At 42.5% G+C, this 20935-nt stretch overlaps 2 protein-coding genes and 2 non-coding genes across 6 annotated transcripts in view; 1 reads left to right on the forward strand and 3 right to left on the reverse strand.

Moving 5' to 3' along the window:
• Positions 1-4096, reverse strand: part of PRKDC (protein kinase, DNA-activated, catalytic subunit) — an 85013-nt gene extending 80917 nt beyond the window's left edge. For 2 of the 3 annotated variants that reach the window (XM_033058344.2, XM_033058360.1), the window contains exons 1-5: positions 3940-4082; positions 3449-3525; positions 3270-3362; positions 2380-2454; positions 622-730 (exon numbers count right to left, since the gene is read on the reverse strand). In XM_033058344.2, the coding sequence (XP_032914235.1) occupies positions 622-730; positions 2380-2454; positions 3270-3362; positions 3449-3525; positions 3940-4081 (496 nt within the window). In that variant the 5' untranslated portion in view covers position 4082. Of the gene's footprint in view, positions 1-621; positions 731-2379; positions 2455-3269; positions 3363-3448; positions 3526-3939 lie in introns of all 3 variants that reach the window. The other variant, XM_033058353.2, reaches the window with a different exon arrangement.
• Positions 4097-4961: 865 nt separating this feature from the next.
• Positions 4962-15428, forward strand: MCM4 (minichromosome maintenance complex component 4). Its single transcript, XM_033080031.2, has 17 exons — positions 4962-5161; positions 5284-5384; positions 5514-5672; positions 6424-6587; positions 6673-6771; positions 6921-7016; positions 7105-7200; positions 7615-7753; positions 8176-8396; positions 8894-9014; positions 10398-10657; positions 11490-11855; positions 12032-12159; positions 13384-13591; positions 14096-14324; positions 14441-14574; positions 14922-15428. Exons 2-17 carry the CDS (start codon positions 5315-5317, stop codon positions 15012-15014), a joined length of 2583 nt encoding a protein of 860 aa, XP_032935922.1. The 5' UTR covers positions 4962-5161; positions 5284-5314; the 3' UTR covers positions 15015-15428.
• Positions 15429-17990: 2562 nt separating this feature from the next.
• On the reverse strand, positions 17991-18063 carry TRNAA-AGC. Its single transcript has one exon. It is a non-coding gene; the product is annotated as a tRNA-Ala (tRNA).
• A 376-nt stretch (positions 18064-18439) lies between these two features.
• On the reverse strand, positions 18440-18512 carry TRNAA-AGC. Its single transcript has one exon. It is a non-coding gene; the product is annotated as a tRNA-Ala (tRNA).
• Between the last annotated feature and the right edge of the window lie 2423 nt (positions 18513-20935).

Here is a 20935-nt window from a genome sequence, read left to right on the forward strand (position 1 = left end):
AAACTGCATCTTTGAGGACAACACTTGCCAGGATTAGAATAACATTACAAAGAGCTTTAGAATCATAGAGTCATTTAAGTTGGAACAGACCTTTAAGATCATCAAGCTCAGCCAATAACTCAACACTGCCTAGTCTCACCACTGAACCATGTGCCACATCTAACACATCTTTTAAACATGCCCAGCAATGTGATTCCATCACTTCCCTGGAAGCCTGTTCCAATGATTGACAGTCCTTTCCATGAAGAAATTACCCCTAATATCTACTCTAAACCTCTCCTTGTGCAACTTGAAGTAATTTCCTCTTGTCCTGTCATTTTTTACCTGGGAGAAGAGACCAACTCCCACCTGGCTACAGTCTCCTTTCAGGTGGTTGTAGAGAGCAGTAAGGTCTTCCCTGAGCCTCCTTTTCTCCAGTCTAAACACCCCCTGCTCTCTCAGCTGCTTCTCATCACACTTGTGCTCCAGACCCTTCCTCAGCTCCACTGCCCTTCCCCAGACTCACTCCAGCCCCTCAATGTCCTTCTTGCAGTGAGGGGCCCAAAACTGAATACAGGATTCGAGGTGCAGCCTCACCAGTGCTGAGCACAAGTAGATAATCGAAGAAAAACTAAGGCCTACCTGTATCAGGAATTCTACTTTTTGCAGCAAGTTCCCCATAAAATTTATTAAATATCTCTCTAATTTTCATTTCTTCCATCAGATAGGAACGTTGTAAACTGTGAAGCAACTAAGATGGATTTAAAAAAAAAGGGAAAGCATTAAGATAAATATCCTAATACTAAATAAAACCACAGTTTATACATATAAGTTCAGCTTAAGTAAGCAAGTATGCTATTCAATAAAAGAGACCTAAGGTGACTTGTCCAAAGAAGAGTAATGGCATGCAATCTACTTTAACAACAAACTACCTTCCCATATATGCATAAACACAAAATTTACAATTTTTAATTTATAGTATACATACTATATATAGATCGTCCACAAGAAAACAATATACGGTATGATTTATACATATGTACATATAAATCCCACTAAAGCACAGGCTTAGCAGGTCTGCAGCAGCTTTTATCATATTGTATTTCTCTCCCTGCTAGTACAAAGCCAATCCAATTCACAGAACTGACTCACAGTAACTCAGAAGAAAGTTTTATTTCTCATAAACAAACCTAAGTAGGCACAAAAACATTTACAAAAGAAGGGTCAAAATGCATTCAAAGGAACTACTGTCTCACACAGCAACTACATTTCTGGGAAAAAGTCCTCCTCCTCCACGCTTTTCAAATACTTTATCTTATATTATTGATGCCTTGGGTTTTAGCTTTTGTATTTTTCTGAATCTCTGCTGCTTAGTGTTTAACTCTGAAACTTCATATTAGGTGTTAGTAAGGTCTCTTCACAGGGTAGTTAGACAAAACAATCCCTTCCTAGCTAGAGAATCAAGGAGAACTGGTACCCAAACAGCATAAGCAACAGCAAAGGAAAGGGGGTAAGCCAGGGGGCTGAGACTTCACGGCCTGGGACTGTGGTTGGACAATTGACCCCAATATGTAGATGAACCAAAACTTAGAAAAATGTAAAAACTCTGATCGGGATCCATCTTGGATTGATTTGGGTGTACCCGGGCTGGGCTCTTGCACTGCTCAAAGTGTATCTTTTCAATAAATACCTATTTTATTCCTTTTGCTCTAGTCTCTGCTCCAGGTCAGCTTTTCCAGGCAAAATTATAATAGCATATATAATACATAATATTTTTAAGGCAAGAATGTAATTGAAGAACAAAATTTCTCTTTAAATAACCATAATAAACTGAGAGATCTGCAACTGCCCCCAAAATTGTGTCTTGCTCTAACAGATGAAGGAATGACATGCCCACATCTAAACAACCTACTGGGAAATACTGAAGACAATCTGTTGTTAAAACATTTCTTTTTAAACATCTAAATATTAGGTATCACCACTCTCTTGCTACCGCAGGCTACAACTTCTTTGCGAGGGGAAGAGGAGGGGCAGACATCGATCTCCTCTTTGGTGCCCTCTGACAGAACCCAAGAGAATGGCCTGAAACTGTGCCAGTTCTCCACCCAAAGGGTGGCTGGGCACTGAAAAAGCTCCCCAGGGAAGTGGTGACAGTGCCACACCTGCCAACAGTTCAGGAAATGTTTGGACCATGCTCTCAGGCACGTGGTGTGACTTTTGGGGATGGTCCTGTGCAGGGCCAGGAACTGGGCTCGATGATTCTTGTGGATCCCTTCCAACTCAGCCTATTCTGCCACTCTGTGATACAGATTTTCTGCATGATATAATGTAACTATAGCAATACAGCAGGTTTTCAACTTATTTTCTAGAAACAAGAAAGATTTGTATAATGCATTTTACCTTAATCAGAAGTTCCAGTGCTGCGATTTTACATTTTGCTGCTCTATCTTTTGTATAGACACTAAGACAAGTTTGCTATACAGAAAAGAAAATTAAGGTAACAATACCAGTAAGTAAAGATGGAAATTCAAAGGTAACATATTCTTCTACCTCTTTAAAGTATCTGTTCCTTACAAGCTTAAGGTTTTTTAAAAAGACTAAAACAATATCTAGTCCTGGAAATGGCTTTACTGACAATACTGCAGCACTGTCTGACATAATAACAAACCCCAACTCCAGCAAAGAAATTGCAGTTACTGCAGCAAAAGGCACACAGAGCAAATTTTCTATCTCAGTACTATCAGTCCTTACAATAAGTAGATACTAATTTATGATCAGAAACTTCAGTGGTGCAGTCAAGTGTTTCTATGCAAAGCAGCACAGATGTTCAGCCATCCAGACTGCAGTAACCTCAGGTATTGTAGTTACCACCAATTTCTGTATATATTGCAAAAGTAATATCTCCTCAGGTGACTTTTTTTAAAATTAAAATTAACCCTATAGAAACATCTGAAATTTTACACTTAAATGGCAACTTTAGTTTGTATAAATTAGAAGTTACAACTATGATTTCCAACGAAAATAACTAATTTTCAGAATCAATACCTACTATGTTCTATAAAGAAAAGTCAATAAAATTAAGTCTACAACTGGACAAACAATTCCACTGCTCTGTTGTATTACAGTTTTTGTCATACAAATTAGAATTATTTCAGCTCTTAACAAGAACACAAGAGATGGGCAAGGCTGACTGGGAGGGGAGAAGTATAGCTATGAATATTATGACATGACACTCACCAGACTAGTTTCAACTATCTGGCAAAAACAGGAAGAAATTTTAATTTACCTACCTTAATATGACAGGCATAAGGATGAATTTTGTCACCAACTTTTTCCATAAAGACATACAGAAACTTTAACGCTTCTTCCCTGCAATCTCGAAACTGAAAAGTTAAAAAAAAATAAATTGAAGAGCGTGACATGTTCATATAGCACTACCTAAAAACTACTTTAAAGTTTGCCAACTTACCTCCTCGATGGCGAGGGATCTGTGGATAAAGACGAGTAAGCCATGCTCCTGGGAAAACACCAGGGACAGGTGCAGCGCTGCAGAGAGGCGAGGGAACCATCAGGTGCTTGGCCTCAAGCACACCACCCTGCCCATCCCCTGAGGCAGAAGGGGCACCTGACGCCTTGGGTACGACAGACACATCTCCAGAAAACGCACAACAAAGCGTGGGTGTTACTGACGTGCCCCAGGACCTCGGGGCCCGTGCCGCTGCTCAGGGCCGAGGGAAGCCAGCCTAGGGGCAGCTCAGCACAGAGGGGCCCGCACCCGCGTGCTCTGCCCCGGTGTCTGGGGCAAGAGATCCGCCCTCCCTCGGGACCACCAGTGACACCAAGCGCGGAGCAGCACGGACGGAGCCGCCCCGCAGAAGCACCGGCCCGGTGCGTGTGTCCCGCCCCACCAGCGCTCCCCGGGCCCCGCTCAGCTCCCCCCGGGCCGGGCCGCGGGCGCACCCTGCTCGCTGCTGGCCGCGCTGGCCACGCAGGTCTCGGCCAGGCTGCGGAGCAGGCTGTATCCGTGCAGGGCGCTGCCGGCCGCATCGCCGGGCTGCAGGCAGCGGTGCAGCTGGAGCAGGCACTGCTGCGCCCCGGCCATGCTGCCCCGGGAACGGGAAGGGCCCGCCTCCCGCCGCGCCCAACGCCAGCCGGGGGGACGCGGGCTGAGCTCGGCCCGAGAGCGCTCCGCCCAGCGTTCCCAGCCGAGTAAGGGCCGCGGCAGGGAAGAGCCTTGCCGACGCTATTGTATCTCTCGTCGCGGGATGCGCTCAGGACATGCACACACAGAATGACACAATGGAGCAGGCTGGAAGGGACCACAGTGGCATCTGCTCCAACCACCCTGCTCAAGCAGGCACACGGCACAGGGTTGCATCCTGGCAGTTCCTCAGTATCTCCAGCAAGAAAGATCCCACCGCCTCTCTGGGCAAACTGTTCCAGTGCTCGGTCATTGCACACTAAACAAGTTCTTCCTCACATTCAGGTGGAACTTCCTGTGCATCACTTTCTGCCCGCTGCCCCTTGTCCTATTGCCTGGCACCACCGAGAAGAGCCGGGCGCCATCCCCTTGGCACCTTCGCTATAGATACTGATAGACATGGGTGAGTTCTCCTCTCAGTCGCCTCTTCTCGAGACAGTACAGGCCCAGCTCCCTCAGCCTTTCCTCATCACAGAGATGCTCCAGTCCCTCAAACATCTTTACTGCTCTCCGCTGGACCCGCTCCAGGTCTCTGCTGTACCAAGGAGCCCGGAACCGGACAGTAATGCTGGCTGCAGCGCTTCCCCCCTTCTCAGAGAATGGGCTGCTCCAACTTCCCCCCGCCTCCCTGCTCTAGTTTTGCCGCGAAATTCAGTAAGGTGTGGGCGGCTCCACGCTAGGTTGCGGGGGGGACGCGTTGTGCCGTTACTGAGGGCAGCCTCTGTCTTGTGCCACGAGTAGTAACCTGCATTATAACTCTTTCTCTATTGTAGCAGGTAGAGAGGGGCGCGACCCTCACTTCGGGGATCCAGAGGATTCACCTTCTTCCTCCTTTCCCTCTCGGTTCCGCATCCCCCCATTCTACTTCGGTTGGGCGCTCCTGTTGCGATCGCGCCTCGCCATTGGCCAGAAAGCCCGGGAGAGCGCGCGCACGCCGCTGGCTTTGGCGCGGAGTGTGGCGGTGTTTGCGGGGCTGTACAGGTGGGTGGGGGAGCGGGCGGGGGTCGCGGCTGCCGAGGGGAGGAAAGGGACGGACACCCGCCGGTCGGAGCTCGGCCGGTGGCGGAGTGCCAGCCGCACTCAGTCTGCTCGCCTACCCCCAGGTAGGACAGCCGCTGGAGCCGCAGCAGCGCCATGTCGTCGCCAGCCTCCACTCCCAGCCGCCGACGGGGCAAGCGCGGCCGGGGCAGCAACCCCCCGACTCGTAAGTGCTGCGGCGGGAAGGGGCCGGCGGGGTGGGTCCCGAGGGTGTTCTCCCAACCCCAGCTCGCTCCGCCTGGTGCGGTGGCCTGGCTATTGTAACGCCGGCTCCGGGTCCGCTTGTGTCTTGCAGCGCAAGATGCTCGCTCTCCTCCTTCCCAGAAGCGTCGGACAGACGACTCCACTTCCACCGGGGATCTGCAGCCCATGCCCACGTCCCCTCCCGCCGACGTGCAGAGCCCCGGTGCTGCCGATGCGCTGTTCTCCAGCCCGCCGCAGTTCCGCCATTCCGGTACGCTGGGGCTGGGGCTGGGGCTGGGGCGGCCCGTGGCTGTGCGGGCCCTGGGGGTGCAGCCCGGGGCATCCCGCCTGCACTGCCCTGGGGCGAGCCAGCCTTGGGCCAGATCGGCTGGAAAACGCTCGAGGAAAAAAATGAGCGTTGTCTCATGTTCCTCATTTGAATTTAGTATAGTGAACTCTACTGCAGTGCAGTCCGTGTCTGGGGTGCAGGTATCTGTCGTAGCTTCCGGTTAGCATGGGAATATGTATCAGGGAATACACATCAGTTTTTGAAATTTATTATAGAAAGAATAATAAAACTACTAACAGAGAAGGAACTCTAGGTTGTTTGCTATAGAAAGCCTTTCTTGCTTTTATATATAGGATTGGTTTTAATTGCAGTAGCTGTTAATTGTGTCACATGCTCTACCATCCCCAAAATACTATAAAAAATGTTTCCTAAAATTCTGCATGTTCATATGCTTGAACTCTAGTGTAGTTTTAAAATGCAGTACTGCTGTAAGTTTTCTAGGGAAGCTTTATTCAAACTTGGGATCTCTGAGAAGAGTTGTTAATACCAAGAAAAGTTCTAGGGAGACTGGCACCATCTTTATTGTGTCTTTTGACAAAACACCAGGCTTGACTCATACTACTCATTTTATGACAGAGTTGAAGGAGCAATGAGATAAATGCAGTGACTGAATTTTAGTTTGCTGTAGATGTAAAATGTCTCAAGAATCATTACAAAACACTTCCTTTTATAGCCATTCCTCTTGACTTTGACATCAGTTCACCTCTGACTTATGGCACACCGAGCTCCAGGGTAGAGGGTACCCCACGAAGCGGTGTACGAGGAACTCCAGTTAGGCAGAGGCCAGATCTCGGGTCTGTCCGTAAAGCCAGACAAGTGGATCTACACTCGGATGGGGTAGGTGGATGTCTCACCTCTCGTATCTTACAACTTCTTTTTAAACATATAAATATCTTTATATGCTTAATTTGTTTCCATGCAGCCAGCTGAGGATATAGTAGCAACTGAGCAATCTCTTGGACAAAAGCTTGTTATTTGGGGAACAGATGTTAATGTGGCATCATGTAAAGAAAAATTCCAGGTGGGTTTTGTTTCTTCCTTTTTTTTTAAATGAAAAGTTAGTTTGATTTAAACAAATACTAGTTGAATCTGATACAAAGGAGGTGTTTGTGCTAAATTCTGCTCATTTTTCCTGTTTTGCTTTTTCTTTTCTTTTCCTCTAACATACAGAGATTTCTCCAGCGCTTTATTGATCCACTGGATAAAGAGGATGAAGACATTGGCCTGGATCTTAATGAGCCACGGTATATGCAGCGACTTCAAGAGGTACTTGTAATGCAGTAATGTGTAATTCAACTTTTCTTTTTTCAGTCTTGCATGTCACTGAGCTAAAGATTTCCTAACTCCCTTTCAGATTAATGTAGTTGGGGAACCATTCCTGAATGTAAATTGTGACCATCTAAGATCATTTGATGAAAATCTCTACAGGCAACTGATCTGCTACCCTCAGGTGAAGTAGTGCACTTTTTTCTGACTTTCAGGTGGCTCTTTCATATATTTCTGGGTTTTAAAAGGCTTGTTTAAATGCAGTGCATACTGGGCATACTTGTGTGTTCAGTGTAATCTCAGTGGCTAGTTTATTTTACTGAATATACATCTTATTTCTTAGTAAATGATCACAGAAACAGTGAGTGCCTCGTGCCTACAAAGTTAGCTGGTGAACTGCAGTGTCCAGAGTTTTGTACTTCCATCCCTTGCAATACTCAAGTGAATGAATAAATCTGATCTGAACAGCAGGTTTTACATAGGAAAATGTTCAGATGGTGTAACTTTTAGTCATTACTGGCTGGTCAGCAGCACATAAAATGCTTTATTCATAATTACTTCATTCTGTGACTTAACTTGTAATCTGTTTCTAATACAGGAAGTTATCCCAACATTTGACATGGCTGCCAATGAGCTCTTTTTTGATCGTTACCCTGATTCAATATTAGAGCATCAAATTCAAGTAAGGCCATATAATGCACTGAAGACCAGGAACATGAGAAATCTAAACCCTGAAGGTAAACTTTTCGCTTACCATGTTAGAAAAGAATCTTAAAGATTTTCATAAACTTAGTGAATACTAACATAGGATTACATTGACTATATAAAACTGTACTTGTGGTCCATCCAGACCAATGTCTTCTATTCACATCTGTTTCAGGAGCAAATGCTTTAGAGCCCAAATGCAGAATAATCTGTCCATAAAGGAAATCTCTCCTGTCATCAACTACTCGTGTTCTTAGTTCTGCAAGTGTAAAGAATTCTTTTGTATACATGCTCCTGTAAATTTGAGTATTTGTATTATGCATTTATGATTACTTAAACAAAATAGTAATAACCTGTCTACCTGCTGCCTAAAATCTATTGCAACATGAAGTTTTGAAGTTTATTTAAATTTTGAGAGTATGAGGTCATGACATGAGTCTCTCTATTTTTATAGACATTGATCAACTCATCACCATCAGTGGCATGGTCATCAGAAGCTCCCAGTTAATTCCTGAGATGCAGGAAGCATTCTTTAGATGCCAGGTTTGCGCTTTCACCACCAGAGTGGAAATTGACCGTGGCAGGATTGCTGAACCATCAGTGTGCAAGAACTGCAACACAACGCACAGTATGGCGCTGATTCACAACAGATCCATGTTCTCTGACAAACAGATGGTATGTTGGCTTAGGTAGTGGCTAAAAGGAAAGAGTTGCTAGTTTTTGCTCCCCCACCCTCCTAAAAATCAGTAGCAGCATTAGTTATGTATTTTGAGATGAAGTGCTTTGAAAAGAAGTGTTTTGGAACATGGAAATGGGTGAAACAACTTAATGAAACAGTACATCTACTTTGGAGAAGAAATGCATTAGGAGGATGAGATGAAGTATATACATCTCTTAATGTATGGAAGCCCCTTTATATAGGGTATGTCCACTTCTGTCTGGACTAGGTGAGCCTTATTTATAGCATGATTTTATCCATTCCAGCAGCAATCAGCAGAGTTCTCATTTTCATAATCTCTTTTAATCTGTAATCAGTTCTGCTGTTTGGGTGGAGATATTTTGTTCCTGATTCAAAATTATGCTGAAGACTATGTTGATACAAAATCCTGTTGTATGCTCTGTGGAAAAGCTCTGCTCTTTTGCAACTGAAACTTAAATGATGTTTTTGCTAGATCAAACTGCAGGAATCTCCTGAAGATATGCCAGCTGGACAGACCCCACATACAGTGGCACTGTTTGCTCACAATGACCTTGTTGATAAAGTTCAGCCAGGTGACAGAATTAATGTCACAGGTAAAATTTGGTTTGAGTATTTCCATTTTTCTTTTTCATTGATCTTAACTGTGTGTGAAGGGACCTGATGGGATGCACTTCCAAGTGTTGAGGGAGCTGGACACTTTGCAAAGCCATTCAGTTATCTTTGGAAAGTCATGGTGATTGGCTAGAATACTTAAAAAAAGCCAGTGGTACTCCCTGCAGTGAGGAGGAGACCTGGGGAACTGCAAGCCAGTCAGCTTCATCTTGAGTCCTGGGAAAGGTGATAGAGCCAATAATACTGGCAGCCATTTCTGATACGGACAGTGTTCTACACCCTCAGCAAACTTGCAGAGAAAAACAAAACTGGAAAGAAGCAGTGCTTGACAGACCATGGCTGTGGTGCAAGCATTCTCCTGGGCTGCATTAGGAGTGCTGCCAGCAGGTTGAGGGAGTACTGGAAATACAGTTGTGGGGTCTGCCAGGGCAAGGGAGACATGAACATACAGGAGTGAATTCAGCAAAGGGCTATGACCATAACAGAAGCCTTGGTTGTACACAGAAAGGCTGAGAAAGCTGTGACTGCTCAGCCTTGGAGAATAGGCAGCCTGGGGGAATCTTAGCAGTGTGTTCAGAAACACTTGATTTGGTGTGGGTGGAGGGGTGGTAGTGTCAAGACAAAGCCAGACTCTTCTTAGTGATGCCCGGTGGCACACAGAGGGCACAAGCTAAAATGCAGGCAATTCTGGTTAAAAACAAGAACTTTTTTACTGTTTGTTTGGTCGAGCCTCATAACTGGCAAGGCTGTGTGGAGTCTTTGTCCTTAGAGATACTCAAAAGCTGATTGCACACAGCCTTTAGCATGCAGTGGACTCCAGGTGACTCCAGTTTGACCCCATGATTGGACTGGACATCCCCAGGCTCTCTGACCTGGATTCCTTCATTCTGAAGCTGTAGCTGAAGAGACAGTCTCTTAAACAGTGTCTGCAGCCGGAGGGTGATAATGTAGAGTAAATCTTGTGATACTAAAACAACATATTATAAGCCACTTTACTTTAAAACAACTGCTGTAAAAAACCCAAGCTGTTTGAAATGCATTAGAAACCTGTTATTAAACTTGGCACTTACGGGGGAAAGGCTGACCAGAGTGGGAATTTCAAAAGCATCAAGTCTTAGTTTTTTTTCAAAATGTCTTTAATAGTTGAGAACACTTTACATATATGTAAAACATACATATCTGTCTGTAAAAATGGGTCTAGGTGACTTAAATACAGCTTCTGCATGACTTACAGTGAGAAATTAAATGGCAGTATTTAGGCTGTTTAGAAAAGCTCTGTTCTTCCTGGGAACTGGTAAAATTTTTAGGGTTTGGAATTGGTGTGTTTCTCCATATCTAAAGCTGTAATTGAAATTTGCATTCAGGTATCTACAGGGCAGTCCCCATTCGAGTTAATCCCCGAGTCAGCAGTGTAAAATCCGTGTATAAGACCCACATTGATGTCATCCACTATCGCAAGACAGACTCCAAACGCCTGCACGGTGTTGATGAGGAAACTGAGCAAAAGAGGTTTACAGAAGAACGCGTGGAAATGCTCAAAGAGCTTTCTAAAAAAGCAGACATATATGAGAGGCTTGCTTTAGCATTGGCTCCAAGTATCTATGAGCATGAAGATATCAAAAAGGTGAAAGTTCTGTATTTCTCTTGTAAGACATGTATTTTTATGTGTATGTGTTTGTAGTTGCTGTTGTTAATGTCTTTGTCGGGTTGGAGTTGGTTGTAAGTGCATGGTAATTATTTTCAAGCTATTAAGGAGTGTTAATTTGAGGGAAGATAACTGCTGAAGGCAGCAAAACTGGGAAAACTTAGTTGCAGGATGTGTCTTGGACATTTCTTGGAAGTTCAGGAAAGTAAGGAAAGTAAGTATCTGTAACATAAGTAACTGTGCTTGCTAAGAAGAGGCATCCACAAGAGAAGAGTAGCTTAAAAATGACATTGGTTGACTCTGAATGATGAAGTATCAAAACATTTACTTGGATGGGATGTATCCAAGGAGGGACTTTTGCAATAAAGTGTCAACTGAGGTACTAGAACATAGTGAAAACTGCAGAGTCTTCCAAGTATATTCCTTTGAGATTTTTTTAAATACATTTATACATGATTATAGTTCACAGGTTCCTGAAAGTATAATTCAAAAGCATACAATGATTTACTTATGAAATGGGAACACAGGAATGGCAGTTCCTTTTGTTGTTACCTTCTCAATCTGCTAATAGAGGCATGTCAAGTCTAGGGGGTGGAGTTGAGGAAAACTAAGGACCCTTCCATCAGAAGAGATTCTTCAGGTTCCAACCAAAATCTGGTTACGACATACGAAATTTCTGTCTTTAATGCTTAAAACCCAGATGCATTGAGTTGTGTTAATTTTAGCAGTGTTTGTTTTTCAGATGTTTCAGTTAATCAGTTAGATTTGCTCTGTTACATCTATACAAGAAGTGATACTTTCCTTTTTACAGGGTATTCTGCTTCAGCTTTTTGGCGGATCAAGAAAGGATTTTACTCACACAGGAAGAGGGAATTTTCGTTCAGAGATCAACATTCTTCTCTGTGGTGATCCTGGTACTAGCAAATCCCAGCTGCTCCAGTATGTGTACAACCTGGTTCCTCGAGGCCAGTATACTTCTGGCAAAGGCTCAAGTGCAGTTGGTCTTACTGCATATGTAATGAAGGATCCAGAAACACGGCAGCTGGTTCTTCAGACAGGAGCTCTAGTACTTAGTGACAATGGCATTTGCTGCATTGATGAGTTTGATAAAATGAATGAAAGCACAAGATCAGTTCTACATGAAGTAATGGAACAACAGACACTCTCCATTGCAAAGGTAAATGAAAGTGAAGTCATTCCTAGAGGCTTTTTCTCTTGCTTTACTCAGAGACTTTCACAATGCAGTTTTTGACTACAGAATCTATCTAATAACATTAGTGATCTCATGAAATTGGAGGGAAGTTTTGGTGGCACAGCTGCAGCTGGTTTCAGAAATGTTTTTCCTTTTGACAGGCTGGAATTATTTGCCAATTGAATGCTCGTACATCTATCCTAGCAGCAGCTAATCCTATAGAATCACAGTGGAATCTGAAAAAGACTACTATTGAAAACATTCAGCTTCCTCATACGCTGCTGTCCAGGTACTGAACTGTACTGCATGTGTCATTTTTAAGGGATGTTACACTTCCTCTTCTGAAAATGATTACACAAAGTAAAATAGAACTACTGTGTTGTTCACAACCTAATGGAAAACTTTTATAGCACATACTTTAAATACTCTCCTTAACTATATCTATATGAGCACAGAACTGCCTTTTTGTATTTACACACTGACCTTGAAGAGCAAGTGTGATAAGATCTGTAGGATCTCTTTAATCATCTCCTAGAAATAAGCTATTCTGAAACTTAGGGTGTTGATAAACTTTAACAAAAATTCAAAATGCTTTTCTTAGCTCAATAAAGCTTTTAAAGTGAAACACTGATGATCAGGAACTTGGTGACAGGTGCTAGAATCCTAAGATCTGTGCCTGCTTCATGCTGCTTTGTAAAATTCAACTGAGGAGGTAACTCTGCTGGTCAGTCATTTAGCAATAACTGTTAGAGCCACATTTAGTGCTTGCTGACAGAAAATTAAACTACATGCTGGAGTTGCACCTTGTTAAGCATTTCCACAGTAACTGGAAATTTGAAGTACAGTGATAGTATACTGGATATCCTGAGTACACTTATGGCTTAAATTTTAATTAAGAGCTGTTAGGTCTGAGCAGCATCTCAATTCCATCATCTATTGCATTTAAGCCTACAAAAATAAATTATTGGCTGCCTAAAAATGCATTATCCATGTCTGCTTAGAGTTGAGACTAGTTGAATATAGTGTTTGTAAAGTTATAAACCATTTTCTTCAGGATTAAACTGCAAGTGCTTTTAAAATTATTTGTAATTTATTCAGTTACTTTTTTTTGCTGATGTATTTCAGGGCAGTATCTTTAGCAGCAAGTTCTGTGCATTTGTTATGTATGTGGGATTTTTTGTTTGTGGCAATTGCAACTTTCTTTTGGGGGTGTGTGGAGTGTGGATTTTTTTTAAAGAAACAAAATATGTCAGCCTTGAACATGGAATCTGAATTTTGCAGAATGTACCTTGCTTTCAACATTTCAAGTCCATAGGGTGTGAGCAAATCCATTGTGTTGTTCTGTACCTTGAGAATTCTAGAAAAATCTTTCTGGTATAAGAAAGCAATTTCTAGTGAGGGTAGAAATTAACAGTCAAGTAACTCCTACCTGTACTTATGTCAAATCCTTTTAAGCTAAGTACCTAAATGACAAGCAAATATGCACACTAATAGTGGATCATATCCCATTCAGGTTTGACTTGATATTTTTGATGTTGGATCCACGTGATGAAGCTTATGACAGACGCCTTGCTCGCCATTTGGTTTCACTCTACTACCAAAGTGAAGAAAAGATGGAGGAGGAATACATGGATATGGCAGTATTGAGAGATTACATTGCATATGCTCGTAGTTATGTAAATCCCAGATTAGGTGAAGAAGCAGGCCAAGCCCTTATTGAGGTAAAGGAATTGCTGCTGAGAATGTTCAGAGTCTTTCCTGACTTGTCAGAAGTGGTGAAATTCCCTTGTATGTACCCACTCTATCTACATAACCTTCTGTAAGATCCTTGAAAAAAAGGTCAGAAATGGAAAGACAGATGAGTCATTCTGCATTCTAATGTTTATCTTTCAGATATGTTGGTTTGGTTCCATCACGTAAAACACATTAAAGTCTACCAAAGCAAAATATGCCAGCATAGACACAAGTACTGCTATATAAAACTAATCCAGAATTCTAAAGCAATTCTAAAACTTGATTCATTGCCATGGTTTAATTGCTTTATAACAAAAAAAAAATTTAGATGTGGTTATTCATCACTGCAGACAAACCATGAAGGTGTGTGAGCAGAATATGTGGAATGGCTTGCCAGAATTGTTCATATTCTGAAATTAGAGGTGGGGGATGCAGGGGACTGAAAAGGAATTAATATGCAGTGAAACATGTAACAAGCGTGTCCCTTTCAGGCGTACGTGGACATGAGGAAGATTGGCAGTGGCAGGGGAATGGTTTCTGCGTACCCCCGGCAGCTGGAGTCTCTGATCCGGCTGGCAGAGGCGCACGCCAAGGTGCGCTTCTCTGAGAAGGTGGAAACCATTGATGTGGAGGAAGCAAAACGCCTCCATCGGGAAGCACTGAAACAATCTGCTACTGATCCAAAGACTGGAATTGTGGACATATCCATTCTCACAACAGGTTTGTGCTTCTGTAGTGTTAAAGCCGGACTGCTGTTGGGACTTTGAGTTTTAAAATGTAACTTTAGCTGTCCTCCTGAGCTGATTGCTAAAAGGTATTTTCTTTGCTTTGATAAGGAATGAGCGCAACAGCTCGTAAGCGGAAAGAGGAATTGGCTCAAGCCTTACGGAAGCTCATCCAATCGAAGGGTAAAGCACCATCTCTGAAGTACCAACAACTTTTGGATGATCTCCGAGCACAGTCTGATACAGTAAGTTTTCCTGCTTAGTTTTTACATTTCCATTAATGTTTCAAAGCATTTTTTTCCAAATCAACATTCTTGTCCTCAAATCACATGGTGGAAGGAAATGGAAACAGGAACGATTTGTGGACATGACTAGAAAGCCAGATAAATAACTTGAATTTGTTGTACCTTTGTTTATTCTGGCTTTTGGAATTAGCAAACTCAGCTTCAGGCTTCCAAGCCAGCTTTGACTTTTGCATAGAACAAAGGAAAGCTTCAAATAAAAATGTTAGAAAATTGGTAGAAAGTATAGCATTTTTACTGTGTTTGAAGTATTTTCCTCATCTTTATTTGATCTGCTCCTTTTCTTTAAGGCTATCACAAAGGAAATGTTTGAAGAAGCACTTCGTGCCTTGGCTGATGAGGACTTCCTGACTGTCACTGGAAAGACTGTGAGGCTGCTGTAAGTTACCCTGTGCTTGAGAGCCTGCTGTCACGACTTGTACTTCGCCTCACTCCCGATAGTGTCAGTCTGCAAGGTCTCTGAGATTTGGGACTATCATCTGCTGTGACAGGCATAGCCTTTCCCTGCCAGCTGTCATGGCTTCACTTTGCCTTACTATATTGCCCCTGCAAGATTTTCACAGCTTGGGCTATCATTTGCTATGATTAAGTGGCATCAGTGTCATTACAAGATATTATGAAAATCCTCATGTCAATGATGCTAAATTTAGCTAAATGTAATTGCTAATATGGCAAGGGCTTTTGGCTTTTTATGGTGTTTTTTAGAGCATAGTAACAATATTGCCTGTATTTCCATTTGAATTGTAAAAACTCATTTAAAATTACTTTTTAGTAAATGGAATTTTTAATGTTAGTATTGCAGTAAGCTGAAATAAAATTATTTGTCTTAAAAAGGACTCTCTTGTGTTCATTTCAAGTGCTGCAGTCCTGTGCTGAGCACTTTTCTGTCTAGAATTCTGCCAATTTTTTGGAAGTTCTTACCGAGAGCATGAAAGGAGATTTGCGTTTTGGATTTTTTTTTTTGTTTGACCTGAGTGTACTGTGGACATATCCTCAGTGTAAAAAAGATAGATAGATAGATAGATAGATAGATAGATAGATAGATAGATAGACAGATAGATTCTACTTGAAATCCCATTTCTTTACTTCAATTTTAAGTATGGCTGGCTTCTTTACTTCAATTTTAAGTCTGACTAATTAAGATACCTATCTTTGGTGTAATGACATACAATCAGTCCTGAAAGAACAAGGTCTTAAAGCTTGTTTACAATAATATTCCCAAGGCCATGCATGGGTTGTTTTTTAATAGAAAAATACAACGGTATTTCCTCATTGGTATTGAGTGACCTTCCTCAACACAGTTGCTTTATGTAGTCTTTTTTATTTAGGTGCAATGAGCAGGTTAGAATCCTTGCATAACTGTTTCAGCAAGACTTGAAATTGGATGTTACTGAGAAATACTCCAAACTGTACTCTGCCTTCACTTCATGAAGAGGGAAAAAAATCGTCCATCTATTTACTTGAAGTGATCTTGGATAATGCTGTGTTCATCCTAAAAGAATGATGACTCTTTCTCTAATCATTAGACATTCCTGAGACAGATGTCTACATTGTTCACACTGCTTACAGCTGATGAGATAAAAAATTACGTATCAAAGATCGAGATCAGAAATAGTTTTTTATAAAACAGGTTTACCACAGGACTTTACAGGGAGAAGAACCTAGTGGCAACACATTGTGAACTGAGTGAAACTGCTGAAAATAAGTGCCTACGCAGCAGCCATAAGGATGCCCTAGACTTTTCAGAACAATGGGATTTAATACGGCCATTCTAGGCATCTTCTATCTACTGATCATACTGAAAGCAGTCACATTTGGGTATACGATGAATTTTCAGGTATGCCTGTATGTTCAAGGAGAAGGTTAAGTTTTTGGCCTCCAGAGACACACCAAGAAATGGAATAATAAATTTTGCTGATTCCACACATGTTTTCTTCCTCATCCATGAAGACTGAAGGTGTGAGGAAATAAGGCCTTTTTGCACACTGAGAGGTGCTCAGTTAACATTCAAGACACAAGTTTAGCGTAACTGGTGTCTGAGATCTAAAAAGCTGCACTTGCCGTGCAGCTCCTGGAAGAGTCAGGGGAAAGTGCCCCATAATGAAACACACAAAGTCTGGAGAAAGACCAGAAGAAATTAGTAAGATGGTGGGAGAAGTCAATGAATCACATGGTCAAGGTTCTCTCTGAAGCTCTAACACAAGTGTACTTTCAGATATGTTAGAGGCATCAGCCTCTTACAGGCACCTCTGCAAAATGGAAGTAGGAGAGAAGTGTGAGGAGCTCAATTATAGGCTGCACACAGGCCATGGCTAAAAGACATGGATGCTCTAGTGTGCTTTCCAGGACACAGACTTGGGAGGAAAGAGGCGACAGCTTTTAGCCGTAAACTTTAATTGACTGATCCAGCTCATACTACAGCTTCATAAAGACCATTAATCAAAGAAGATCCTATATATCTGGGCAGGGATCACAATGGACAGCTGGGGAAGAATAAACATTCCTAAACTGTTTCCACTGTGTGATCAAGACAGGTCTCTAACCATCATTCATCCATTGTGTGCTGATTTTGGATGCTGTAGAGTTAATTTTCTTCACAGCTGTTGTGCAGCTGTATTTTAAATTTGTGCTGAACACAGGGTTGATAATGCAGAGATGTGTTTGTTATTGCTGAGCAGGGCTTACACAGAACCAAGGCCTTTTGTGCTTCTTGTTTTGCCATGTTGGCCTGGGAGGTAGGGATGAGACAGCCAGGACAGGTGACTCCAACTGACCAAAGGGATATTCCAGACCATATGACAACAGGCCAAGTATATAATGTAGGGGAAAGAAGGAGGAAAGGGGGGACATTTGAAGTGATTGTCATTTGTCTTCCCAAGTTACCATTACATGTGATGCGGCTCTGCTCTCCTGGGGATGGTTGGACACCTGCCTGCCCACAGGAAGCAGTGAGTTAATTTCCTGTTTTGCTTTGCTTGTGTGCATGGCTTTTGATTTCCCTATTAAACTGCCATTTTTTCAACCACTGAGCTCTCCGGCTCTTAAAATTCTAATTGTCTCCCTACTGGTGGGGAAGTGAATGAGCAGCTGTGTGGGGCTTGGTGACTAAGCATGGAAAAATGCCACACTGCAGAATTCTCTTCCTGCTCAATGCAACTTACACTGTCCAGGAAGTCAACTGTTAACAACAGAGGGTTGACCTTTACAGTTATATAAGCTGATTTAGGTAGTAAGGGCAGAGGAAGAAAAGGAGGAAGGAAATAAACAATGTTACTCCAATTACAACAAAACTAACACTTTACCGAAATAGTTGCACCTTTTGTGCGGTAGTGTGGATCAATTCCTCCCGGGCAAAACGCTGGAGAATGCGGGCATCGATCCCGCTACCTCTCGCATGCTAAGCGAGCGCTCTACCATTTGAGCTAATTCCCCCCCTCGCGGGCACGGCTGGGATCACAGAACTCTGATCCTTTGCGAGCTTCGCACGTGGAATGCAGTTTTCTCTCTTGCTCTGGCCTCTCTGCTCACAAACGAAAACAAGTTCAACTTCGATTCCAAAATCATACACTTGCAACAATTCATCCAGCATTTCCAAATCAAACAGCAATAAACAAGACAAACTGGACCAGATATGTTTTCCAGCTGTGTGTATGTAATAACAAAAATTAACCCGTTATTTGCCGTTCACGAAAGAGAGTGCGTTGTGGCATTTCGTTTTCTTGCTAATCGCGTCAGGCTTTATTTAAATGGTTTTTGTTTCTCAAATACAGCGAAGTATTTTCACTCCCACGAAGGGCAAAAACCAGAGTGGAGAATGCGGGCATCGATCCCGCTACCTCTCGCATGCTAAGCGAGCGCTCTACCATTTGAGCTAATTCCCCCACGGCCCTAACATACATCCTGTGAGTTTTGACTTCAGTAACCATAAATACAAACTGCGCTTTTCGCCTTTCCTCTGCTTTTTCACCAGGAACCCCAGGGCAGCTCTTCGGGACATTTAGCTACCGCCTGACCCGGAGCCATGGTCTTGGCCAAGACGACAAAAAACCTAACGCGATAAGGCAGAGTAATGCGATAAGGCACTTGATGCTAACGTGCGCGACAAACTCGTGTCCTGCAGCCTTTCAGTGCCACCTGCCACATTCCAGATTTGTCCTTCTCCTACACTCAGGGAAATCACAGCACAGACGACACAGAGGAGCAGTCTGAGGATAATACAAAACTCGCATTTGCCCTGATGTCCCCTCAGGAGACCAGAAAGCAAAACTCAAGCCAGATTAAATTAATTATTATCAGTTTCAATTAATATTGACAAGAAGATGCATTGAAGTGATCTGTGTTAAATTAAAGTATGCAGACACAAAGCCTTCAGAACTGAAACACCCTTTTTTTTTTTTTTTTAAATGGAACTAAGAAGGTTGAGCTATTTTTCAGACATAGGTAAGGAAGTCTTCCCAACCAGGTTAAGAAATTAGAGTATTTTACTTGCCCTCTTACATGAAAACTTAGCAACGCTTACAACAAACTCATGGTCACAAAACAACGCTGTCAATTATATAACATACATATTTTAATAATTGAAAATAGTGCAGAGATCCTTCCTCACCCTTACTTGGCTTGGGCATTAAATAAACTGTTTTTCTGTGAGCCGAACGGGTGAAGCTTTAGGCCTTTCAGTGGCAGCAGAGTGGGATGTGGTGGTGAAAAACAGGGAGAGGTAATCTGCCTTTTTCATAATGACTCGAACTGCACAGGGTTGATAAAGAAAGCTGTTCATAGAGCTGAACCTCGTGAAACATGATATGGGAGACATCCAGGCCACAGGCGTGCCGGTGCCATCAGTGAGCCTAAGATACACCTATGCCTGTGAGAAGAACTGAAACTGTTTTACATATTTGCTTTCCCCCTTAAGTCTACTCTAGTGAGGTAGATAAAATCATCTCCCATAAAATGCAAGAAATGTTAAGGACAAATTTTAGGTTTTTTTATTGTGCAGAGACTGAAGTTAGGCAGGAGAATATTTGAATTTTAAGAGAACGTTTGCAGCAGCACTGTGGTTGTAGCTCCACATCTCAACCTGAATCTGGATTGTAACAGATATGGAGTACTACGTTACACAGGAAAAATTACAGCTTACTGATTCTCAAATTTGAAATTTATTTGGTTTAGACTGGTTGCTGCCATCCAGTGAGTTAAATCCTTCAGAGAAAACCACCAGTATTGTTGGTTTACTGTACACACTTTTATTTACCAGCAGGACTTACTTCTCTGCCTTTAAGAATAGCATGTCAGTGTATCCACTCTCTCTGTAAACTAAACTTTCCTTCTTGAAATTCAGAAAGTATTCTTGAACAGCCTGTGAATAGAGGTTTAGCAATGTGCTTGCTACTGCAAAGTCAGTTAGCATGACTACAGGTGAATTTTTCCATTTAAGAAGTAAGCTTAGTAACTCCACATATTTAAGGTTAAATATTCTTTGGACAGAATTATCAAAGTCCATAAATAAAGGTAGAAATACAAATAATTTCTAGAATATAATGTAAGAATATATGAATGAATTTTTCCTCTCCATAAACTAAACATGAACTTTTAAACCACTGTATTTATTATTTTTTGCATGTTTAATCAGAAAACAAAGTCGGAAAAGGAACTAAAGACTTGGGAAAAAAAAAAAAAGAAGAAAAATCTAACTTTGCTTGAGAGACTTCTAAAAATAGTCTTTCTAGGTTTACAAGCCTTTTTGTATTTGCAGTATCAGAGATAAAAAAAAAAAAGAGTTCTCTCTCCTTGAATAAACGCTAGGGGATGCACTGCTCAGGAACAGGAGTCGTTTTATCCGAGGAACTCAGCATTAAACGCTACTCATACATCAAGTGTAGCCAGCCCAGCCTGGTTTTTTGGCCACGGGGTTTCGCACGTACATTGGAAAGTGACTCGGCGTTGTCAGGCAGAACGACCCAACACAGAGGTGACTCAGCACGAGTGCAGCCTTCCCCCAGGGCAGGGGGAATTAGCTCAAATGGTAGAGCGCTCGCTTAGCATGCGAGAGGTAGCGGGATCGATGCCCGCACAGCGTTTTTGATGGGTTGCAGCGCCGCGGTGGGAAAGGTTCTCCTCCATGAGTTGTCCCGGGTTTTGCGGTAGAAAATCCACAGGAGGTAATTCAGACACCTCACACGGCAAATAAATGGGGAGAAGAAAAAGGTTAATTGAGAAGATCACACTTGTGCACTCTCTGAGAGACCATTTCTTCACAAACCCTTCTAAACTAACAATCGTACTCCGTGACCCAGGAAAAATACCC

This window comes from Catharus ustulatus, chromosome 1 (assembly GCF_009819885.2).
Source record: "Catharus ustulatus isolate bCatUst1 chromosome 1, bCatUst1.pri.v2, whole genome shotgun sequence".
NCBI classification, from domain to species: Eukaryota; Metazoa; Chordata; class Aves; order Passeriformes; family Turdidae; genus Catharus; species Catharus ustulatus.